Here is a 10,443-nt window from a genome sequence, read left to right on the forward strand (position 1 = left end):
TATGAGTAGGAATAGGAAATGAGATGTCATTTGGTTGACACCAAAGGAATTTTTTCATTGAGTCTATGCTCATTTTTATTTTCCTATGAAATGTGAAGGATAGGAACCAATCCTATGTAGGAATAGAAATCTATTCTTATGAATCAAAGGGCTCTAAAGGAAAAAATCCTATAAAAATCCTATCCTATGAAATTCCTTCAAACCAAAGGAGTTGAAGCAGATACATCAGGAGCCGCACAAAAAAAAAAGCTTTGTTTTTCCTCGTCTGTTCCGGCGGGGGGAGGCGGCGATGGCCGCGTGGGCCGATGGTCGGCGCTCGCGGCGAGCGCACTAATCCACAGCTTCGCGGGGGCCAGCTACTGATCCGGTGTATACTCGCCGGCGATCAAGGACGTGGGCGCCAACGCCGGCTTCCTCTCCGCGTAGGCGCCCGTGGGCCACTGAATCCCTTGCATCGCTCTGTGCCGCCGGGTACCTCCCCATGTGGCTCGCCGGCCCCGATCCCGCTCGTCTGCCTCGAGCCCTCGACATGCTGCTCGCCGCGCAGGCGCGGACCTTCCTATATACGGCCGATGTCGTCACCGCCGTCGAGAACTTCCCCGGCCACCGCGGCACCGTCAACGGCATCCTGAAGGTACTGCCGTCCTGATCCCCCCCCCCTCGCTGGCTTTCTTTCTATATACTGTACTGCTAATTATGCAGTATTCAGTCTCTCCTCTGCGTCAGTACCTAAATGATGTGATTAATTAGACCTATTGCGATTCATGCTACAATACAACCCTGTGTAGATGATGTATATGCTGAAATAAAAAACAAAGTATACAGATGAAATCAGAAGTATCAAAAAATCCATGTGAAATCAAAACGGCCACATCCTCTGCTGTGACTGAGGAATCAAAAATCAGAAGAACCATGTGTTTTGTTTGCTTTCAGTTCCTTTCTTTCTTATGTGCTGTGACTGTGAGGAATCTGTTCTGGTGGCATAGCTGATACGAACCTAGATACAAATTACTCAATGGATAATGGATACAAGGAATTCAGTCACAGATACTCCCTCCGTTCCCTTATACAAGGCCACTATGAAAAATACATTTTGCATCTATACAAGGCCACTACCAGTAACCGAAGCAAAATTTAATGATGTTTTCTCATACTAGCAACTTGTTTAAAATACTTGCATGTATGTAGTCATAATGACACTATGCTACTTCCTTCTCATTCCTTCCTTGCATGCATACGGGCATATTAATGATCCCAGTTAACAAGAAGAAAAGTTGGCTTGCAAAGTAGTCATTAAATTTTACCTAGGTACATGTAATTTGAGTTTGTGGCCTTGTATAAGGGAATGGAGGGAGTACAAGTTTCTATCAGCAAGAAAGGGGATCTGGGAAGCTAGAGCCGGGAGGTGGGAGAGGGAAAACGCCCAACAGCGGCCAGTTCGGGTTCCAGTTCTTCCATCCTTCCCTGAATCGATGTGTTCCTCTATATATCAGGTCAAGCCTCCTCGGGTTGGGCTTTGCAGTCTGTTTGGGCCTCGTGGGCCGGCATTGAGCCTCTTTGGTTGTGGTTGATGAAGTAGTTCCCGTGACATTCCTCCCTTCTTGAAACTCGGCTTGACCCCAAGCCGACACCGAAGAATTTATGCCCGGGTCCCATGGAACTGCCAGAGCGGTGGTGATATCCTTCACGGTAGTAGCCATGTTCGAGGTAGACTTGATCAAGTTCAAAGACGCTAGCGTCGTTGAGGTAGTAGTCGTTGTTGGCACGGACTTGGTTGATGTCAAAGTAGTTCTCGTGGCTGATGTAGACTTGATCGAGGAAGATGTCCATAAGCATAAGACTCCTCCGTCCTTCAAATTTTGCTTGCCGCTCAGGGAGATACACTTGAGAGCACTTGGTTGACCCATCACATGCCAACCATTCAGTCTTGTAAAGACTGCACACTGGGAGTTGTATGCAACAATAGTACACACAGAACCAAGCACCCAAGCAATCTTCCAAACCATCAAGGGACTGAATTCAAACCTCAAATGTACCGAGCAATTGATATAGAACTCTGTGGCATGAGCCTCTGAGAGTTTGCAGCTCACCAACTCAGTAGCAGAGCACTCGAGCATTATTTTTGGAGAAGTGTTTGCAAGAACAAGGCATCCATAGGAGCTCTTCAACATCAGCTGGTCCACACTTGGCATTGGATGTTTCTAGGAGCTAAGTTCAGTGCAAGGTAACACGTTAATTTGAACCGTTGAGACATCTGGCCATGTTAACAGAAACCCAAGATTCAGACAACCAAGCCTACTATGATAGTCCAAAATAATTTTGCTGTGGGGGTACACTCCTTGCCTGTCAGAGCACTCAACCCCAATAGCAATAGTGTTGGGATTGCCACATGAGCAATTGCAGAATAAGGAGTACACTCCTTGATTCTCACAAACTGCAGCTTGTATGTGTGCTGGCTTGGTACTTGCAGGAAATGACAATCGCTGCTCGACCATTTGATGAATGGGGTTATTCCTTTGAGAGGTTCGCTCTACTGCGCTGATGCTCACAAACAAGGAATGCAGTCCAATTTTCGTCATATAAGAATTAACCTCAGTGTACTGCTCCGCCATATAGGAAATCCTGTTGTTAAACTCCAACTTTCCGCTCTTGCATAATGTAAGTTCAGGTGCAATAGAGAAGTTGTGACTTGGACAAACTAGATATTCCTCCAAACATAGGTGATTGACGGGAGTACATACCATTGAGGACTTGGTGATGTTGGATACAGCAATAGTCTTGCCCTGAACTACAAATTTCATCCAATGCACAGTAAGCTGCGGCTCAATCTCATCGAACATAATTACTCGCAAATAGTTATCAGTGCAATGTAGAATACTCGACAAGGCCTCCAGACATTTAAACTCATCAGAACCGACTGGCCGAGTTGTGACAATCTCTTTACTCTTCAGCTGGTTGTCAACTACTGTAAGTTCTCCATAAGAATTATGGGTGTAGAGCCACTCGACATCAATTGCGCCCATGAACCTGTGATAAGGGCTCGCAAGGCATGCTTCAATGATATGTTGCCCAGGCCAGAAAGAATCTTCTAAAATTGTATTGGCCAACAGCAAACCTTGAATATCTGACCGCCAATATTCCGCAATCCTCCATAGCTCCTGATCCACCAAAGGCAGCTGTACAGAAAAATATCCCTTGTCTTTATGAGCTCCCTGAGAGGTCCAAATGAATAAAATGCTCCCAGTTCTGACTTGCGTGTATACCAGGCTACCATCAGGGAATACCAGTTTGTGTAACCATATGGTGTGAGTGACTATAACTGAGATTAACACACCACAGCATTCAGTCATATGAAGGGCAACAACGAGAGATTGAATGCTCACTGCCTTGTTGCAGCACACAATTGCGTGCAGATTTGGTGAGAATGTCACGGCCGATAAGAACCATCCTCCAGAGGGCCAAGTGTTGAGCTTCACCATAACATTCTGCAACTTTCCAACCTGAAGAAATAAGTAACAACTGGACCAGGGGAAATTTACTTGAGCATTCTCACTGGGATGAACCTGTAGGCCGCTACTTATGAACTCAGCCTTCACAATAGTCATCAAGGCGGCTATCTCAAGTTCCAGCCAACCCATGTGATTCGTCATTGGATTTTTGTGAACACCGGGACCCCATGGTGATGTGACACACAGGACTCTTTGGGCAACATGTGGCACACTAAAATTTTCATCAAATGAGAAGTAGTCCCAAAGAAGCCAATGCATCTGTCCTATTAATGCCACCATGAAACCCACCATTTTCTCTTCCTGTAAGGCCTCATTCTTGAAATTTGTTTGAAGTGATGGAGTCCACGGCTGCAGCAACTTATATTGCAAATACTCCCAGGAGGAAATTGACTGTGGCTCTACAGGACAACCCAATACTAGCTCATCTCCAGTAAGAAATTCAACTGAGTGTTGTCTGGGCATACCAGCTGAAGAAATCTTCATGAGGCTCCTAAATTCATCCAACTGCAACACGGTACATACATGGCTGCACACAATGAATGGCCATGGTACCTGCCGGAGCACCTTTGATGACAAAGTAGCAACGATTTTTTCTAAGAATCCTTCCTGAGAGTACTACTTGACGGGCGTCGTGTTCCCAGGACTCGAAAACCGTCTGTCATTGTTTCCTCCAGTTTGCCTGAGTGGCACAAAGACATTAGTCTTTGAATTTATTCGAGAGCCGAAGAGTGGCTTCCATTTGTACTCTGCTTCATTAGTGGCAGCGCTCTCACCATGTGCAGCTTGGTCACCGATGAAGGAAGGCCATGGCCTTGGTCGTAGCCCTTGTCTCGGTCGCATGATACTCGGGATCACATATACGATGGACATGTACATGAACAACCCGGTGTGGTTGATGAGGCACGTTGTCGAACACCTTGAGGACGACTTGGTGTCCAGCACGAGGAGAACAGACAACCAGCACAGCTGGGCTGGCCAGAGCCCCGGAGACTCAGTGAAGGATGCAGACACACTCCACGGAGTCAGGGGCAGCATTCCTAGGCCACTTCCGTTGTGGCTACTGTCGAGGGTTCCGCCGCTTGCCGCAGGTGCAGCAAGCAAGGGGACGACGACGACCGTGGCCGTGAGCGACGTAGGTGTTGCGGCTGGGGGGAACACAGAAGCCAATGTGGCACCCTTCTGGCTTGGGTATTCTGTTGAACACATGGCATGCAACAAGGAGCATGAGCTGCTGGTAGCAGAAAGGACGACCTCAGCGGCCTCCTCGATGATGATGGTTGGTGGTGAGATGACATGAGGCACGGCCTCGTCAACGCCAACGTCGAGGCTGGCATCGGGGATACTCACCGCAGGTGCAAGACCGGCAATGACGTTGTCGTGGTCAACCGCAATCTCCTCAGTCATTGGCTCTTGCACGGGAGACTTGATGATTTCAGAATCTGTGCCGACCAACTCCATCAACTCGCGCACAGCGTCCCGGATCCGATCGAATTGCTCAGCTAGGCTGCTCATGGTGACGATGGTGGGGAAATTTTGTAGGTGGGAGGTGGGGGATTGGCTTTGAATACCAAATGATACGAACCTAGATACAAATTACTCAATGGATAATGGATACAAGGAATTCAGTCACAGATACAAGTTTCTATCAGCAAGAAAGGGGATCTGGGAAGCTAGAGCCGGGAGGTGGGAGAGGGAAAACGCCCAACGGCGGCCAGTTCGGCTTCCAGTTCTTCCATCCCCTTCTCTGAAGCGATGTGTTCCTCTATATATCAGGTCAAGCCTCCTCGGGTTGGGCTTTGCAGTCTGTTTGGGCCTCGTGGGCCGGCATTGAGCCTCTTTGGTTGTGGTTGATGAAGTAGTTCCCGTGATATTCCTCCCTCCTTAAAACTCGGCTTGACCCCAAGCCGACACCGAAGAATTTATGCCCGGATCCCATGGAACTGCCAGAGCGGTGGTGATATCCTTCACAATAGTAGCCATGTTCGAGGTAGACTTGATCAAGTTCAAAGACGCTAGCGTCGTTGAGGTAGTAGTCGTTGTTGTCACGGACTTGGTTGATGTCGAAGTAGTTCTCGTGGCTGATGTAGACTTGATCGAGGAAAAGTACAGTATGCAGATCCTGTACATGCTGAAATTAGCAGAAAAATACATACGAACTATTCTGGAAAAGTACAGTAATGTGATTTATTAGAATTATTATAGTATAATTCATACATACAGTATAACCATGGTAGGAATTCTTGCTCCTTTGGGAGGCAGCATCACTGGTTCTAGAAGAAGAGTACAATTGTGTAGGCGCAGTCACTGTTTCATTATAATTTGCTCTGCCCAAAGACATCAGAGAGGCAATAATGCAGCCTTCTTTTGCTGGTCTCATCCTTTCAGCACCATGTTTGTTTTCTGAAATCCTGTATCTACTCCTGACACTGGGTGGAGCTATCATTTGCGTTAATTGCACGAACTTTCAGTGTTATTGTCTTGAGTTTTCAGCTAACTATATTCCTAACTCGGACGATGCAAACGTGTGTCGATCCAACATTGCACACATTTTGCTGAATAATCCTAACCTGCACTCTGTTTCTCGACGACGTACCAAACTAGCAATCGTAAGGCACATTTATTAGGCAGTGTATCATGTTTTTTCTTGTTACACAAGTACATATATGCCCTACTCCTTTATTATGGTATTAAATGATCTATGCATTTTCCGAACAGGGTTTTCTGGGCTTTGGGTGGAGCAATACTTATGCTAGCGATATTACCCACAGGCCACACGATATTACCCACAGGCCACAGTCGTCGCATTGCTGCTCATGTATTTTGTCGATGTCCACAGTGCTCATCGGTGGTACAACAAGAAGTTCCTTGATGCCTTCGCTCTTATGGCCGTTTCTGTTGCCGGGTACCTGATGGTTGTCATAATCTGTGACCAAGTATTCGTGATAAGTTCAGCTGGACAGAGTGTTTGCTTCGCGATACTCCTGCTGTTGATCATGTCTCCAACAGTTATTGTTATAACAGCTCACAAGATGGAATCGAAACAATGAGAAGAGCCAGCTCTAGCACTGCGCTTGTGGGATCTGGTCAGGACATGTCGTCGCACAAAGAAAACATGAATGTGGTGCAGGCCATGTGTAAACTGACTTCTGACTGCTCTTCCTTGCGATGGCCTGTGGAATGGGATCGGGGCTAGCCAGGGTGAACAACATCAGCCAGATCAGGGGCTCTCTTTGAGTAAACGAGCAGGGAGACCAGCACCCTGGTGTCGCTCTGGAGCATCTGGAACTTCTCGGGGAGGTTCACGAGGAGTAGGCTGGCCTTTTTCATAGCAGCGACGCTTCTGGTCATGGGTGTAGGCCATGCTATCATCTCCTCCGGTTTCCACGCATAGCTCTACGTCGGCTCTGGTTTCCAAAGGCGCTTCTATGGCAAGGAGTCGCCACAAGGTGAGTTTGCCTGCGCCGGTAAGCACTGCTTCGCACTCCCCTTCCTGATTATGGCATGTGTTTGTGTTTCGGGTCTGCCGTAGCATTTGTATTGTTCATCAGAACAAAGAAGTTTTGTAGGTGAGTTATATACGCCAGACTGCTGTCTTTTGTAGAGAATAAACTTATATATATGCAAACGACACTCAGTATCATGTTAGCATTTGGTATTACTAGCAAAAGGGCCCGTGCGTTACATATTTTATTTAGACAACCACTGCATCTGTTTGTGTTTGTAAGAGAGCACTAACAAGCTCACTCTACTCCTATATATCACTTCACTCGTCACCTTGTTTGATTCCTCCTTTAGCTTCCTCTGGTGTTACGCCCTTCCCGTTGTCTTTCTCCTTTTCTTTCTTCTCCTTTGCTCCTCTTTCTCCTCAGCTTTCTCCACTTCTGCCTCATCTTCCTCATTCACCTTCGCCTTTGCTGCTGCCGTGTCTTCCTTGGCCTGCTTGAGCGCCTCAATGAGGCCTGATGAACACTAATTAGGGTCCCTCTTCTTCTTCGTCGACATTGGCATCAGGTTGTCTGCCACATCGGTGGGCAACATGTCGGTCTCCTCGAGCAGCCGTTGAATCTCCCCAAACAGACCATGCTCCACGACATCCAGGTAGTTCTTGGCAAGCACCTTGAAGCCCTCGAAGAGGCAATAGGACATCTCGATTTGCTTGTCCATCCTGCCCTCTCGGATCAGTGCCGGGTCCATTTTCTCCTTTTGGTTCGTCGTGAAGATGATGATTCGCTCACGGACGGATGCTGACATAGCCCGTCGATGAAGTTAAGCAAGCATGAGAGCATCACCTTGCTTTCGTTGTCCTTCAGTGGGTCTTGTTAGCATTTTGTATTGTTGCACGCTTTATATGTAGCAGCATTACAAGTGAGATCACTGCATTTTTCTTTTGCAAGGAAGCAATAGTGAAGAAGCGCACTCGTTTTCCTTGGCTTCCTGGCTTGAGATCACTTCACTCGTTGATATTTCCATTGGCTTCCTCCGGTGCTTTGTCCTTCCCTTTGTCTTCCTCCTTGGCTTTCTTCACCTCTGCCTCCTCTTTCTCCTTGGCTTTCTTTGTTGCGGCCTCCTTGGCCTCCTCTGCCTCCTTCACCTTGGTTGCCGCCGCATCCTCCATGGCCTGCTTGAGCACCTCAATGAGGCCTGTCAAGCACTCGTCGGGCTCCCTCTTTTGCTTCTTCCACATGGGCATAAGGTTCCCTGCAACGTCGGCAGGCGACATGTCTGTCTCCTCGAGCAGCCGCTAAATTTCCCCAAAGAGCTTGTGCTCGATGACATCTAGGTAGTTTATGGCGAGCACCTTGAATCCCTCGAAGCGGTAGTAGGACATCTCGATTTGCTTGTCCACTCCGCCCCTCCGGATCAACACCTAGTCCAGCTTCTCCTTGTGGTTGGTGGAGAAGATGATGATCCCCTCACCTCCGCAAGCAGACCACAGCCCGTCGATGAAGTTAAGCAGGCCTGAGAGCGTCACCTTGGTGACATCATCCTTCTCCGGCTCTACCGGTACCTTGGGCTTGTCATCATTGTTGGAGTCCTTGTCGCTTGCGGTCTTCTTGTCCTTGCTGCGTTTTCCGGTGAGGTTGACGAAGCGGTCAATGTCCTCTATGACGATGATGGACTTGCCTGTGGTCTCGATGAAGAGCTTCCGCAACTCGCAGTTGTTCTTGACCGTCGTGAGCTTGAGCTCATAGACGCCGTCGTCGAGGAAGTTGGCCATGGTGGCGATCATGGTGGACTTGCCGGTGTCGGGCGGTCCGTAAAGGAGGTACCCACGCTTCCATGCCTTGCCGATCTTGGCGTAGTATTCCTTGCTCTCCTGGAATGCCATGCATGAGGTCGTTGATGACGGCCTCATTCTCATCAGAGATCATGGCGAGTGTGTCAACGGTGGCGGGGTGCTCGAAGTGGACGTGGCTCCAGACGCTTTTGCCCCAGTAGGGGTTCGAGCTGCCGCTGGCATTGTTGGTGAAGAGGCGGCGTGGGATGTTCTTGACGGTGACAGCGCGACCCTCGCCGAGGATGAAAGGAAGGTAGGAGTCCCAGAGAAGTCGTCAAGGACATCCTCATGGTGGTCCCAGGGAAGTCGTCAATGACCTTCTCGTGGTCGTCAACAGAGACCCTGAGGTTCTTGTTGTCCTTGCCGAGCTCGGCCTTGAGCTTGGGCACGCGGTGGGCGCAGGCATCACTGAGGTAGGCTTTGACAGAGGGGAAGAAGTCAGCCGAGGAAGATGTTGGTCGCCACCACCGATGCAAGCCCCGCCCATCTCTCCACCATCGCCGTCATTACCGGACCTGAAGCTCCTCTTCATATCGTGTCTTGATAGAAAGCCGTAGTGACCTGGATTGGACTGTATGCGTGTACGTGTTGCTTATATAATGCTGAAGAGGAGGTGGTCGGAAGAGGAGGTGGCCCAGCGAGCGTTTAGCTGCTGCTACGCGGGAACGAGCACACCGCTCAGTTCGCCGTGTCCCGTGTGCGTTTTAGTACCACACCGCGCGTAAACAAAAATTAGTACCACACCGCTCGCTTTGGAGCGTACTTCGCAGTCTAAATAGTCTGGCAGCGACGCACATTTGGCCGATGACGCAAAGCATATACACCAGCTTGTTGGTTCAGGGTCTGTCGAGGCAAAAAGCAGTCATCACATACTTCTGGCCGGGCCAGCCCTTAAGTTGCTGTTAAGTCGTGCATGAGGCAGTGGCGGAGCCAGCGAATTGCCAAAGTCCGGGCATCTCGTAAGCTAAAATTTACTTTGGTCTATCAAACACGATAAGTATCATATATTTGAATAAATGTCATGTGCAATATATGCACTGATGTTTTTATAGATCAAAGAAGTAAATAAAAACTTGAATACAATACCAAATCAAATAACTCACCTAGTTACCACTTGCCTTTAGCCTTAATTGTTGGCGCTCTGCTACTGGATTTCTCTTGGTCATGCCCTTCAACGGGTTGAGCGCTCGCTGTCGGCCTGCCGCTGCTCATGTGGTTAGTGTCGACGCTGACGACCCAACGTCCGATCGAGCCAGAGTTGAATTCTCACTGGTGGTACAGGAGGATTCGCCGTTGTGGCGCCCGCGCTTGTGCTTCCGATCTTGACCGTCGCCCGCCGGATTCATAGCCGAGGCCTGGCCGCGTGTTATCTCTGATCTCTTTTGCAATCTTGCCGGCCGATATTAATCTGGCTGCCGGGTTCCGTCAGGCGACGGTCTGCATCGCGCCCTCACCGCGTCGGAGGCGCAGCCGCGCAGCAGATGGTAAGGTCGCGACTCCGATCTCGCGTTCCTGCGCACGAAAACGAACAGGCATCGATCGATTCTGCTTCAGTCCATTCATGGATCGATCGAGCAAACAAGGCCTACTGGTTGTTGTGGTCCATGTGATTGCTTAGCCAAACTGTAGAAAAATGCTCAGACTGGCCCAGTTAGA

The 10,443-nt window shown here is 48.9% G+C and overlaps 1 protein-coding gene and 1 pseudogene across 1 annotated transcript; one reads left to right on the forward strand and one right to left on the reverse strand.

Annotated features, from left to right (window-relative positions):
- The first annotated feature begins 221 nt into the window (after positions 1-221).
- On the forward strand, positions 222-7,164 carry LOC125528007. Its single transcript, XM_048692520.1, has 2 exons — positions 222-634; positions 6,225-7,164. Exons 1-2 carry the CDS (start codon positions 482-484, stop codon positions 6,417-6,419), a joined length of 348 nt encoding a protein of 115 aa, XP_048548477.1. The 5' UTR covers positions 222-481; the 3' UTR covers positions 6,420-7,164.
- Positions 7,165-7,200: 36 nt separating this feature from the next.
- Positions 7,201-9,287, reverse strand: LOC125528008 (annotated as a pseudogene).
- Positions 9,288-10,443: the final 1,156 nt, after the last annotated feature.

This window comes from Triticum urartu, unplaced genomic scaffold, assembly GCF_003073215.2.
Source record: "Triticum urartu cultivar G1812 unplaced genomic scaffold, Tu2.1 TuUngrouped_contig_4565, whole genome shotgun sequence".
In the NCBI taxonomy this organism is placed as follows: domain Eukaryota; kingdom Viridiplantae; phylum Streptophyta; class Magnoliopsida; order Poales; family Poaceae; genus Triticum; species Triticum urartu.

Coding starts and splice junctions, on each gene's coding strand:
- LOC125528007 (XM_048692520.1), top strand. CDS start 482: ATGTGGCTCGCCGGCCCCGATCCCGCTCGTCTGCCTCGAGCCCTCGAC. Junction 635..6,224: donor CCGTCAACGGCATCCTGAAG/GTACTGCCGTCC, acceptor TTTTCCGAACAG/GGTTTTCTGGGCTTTGGGTG.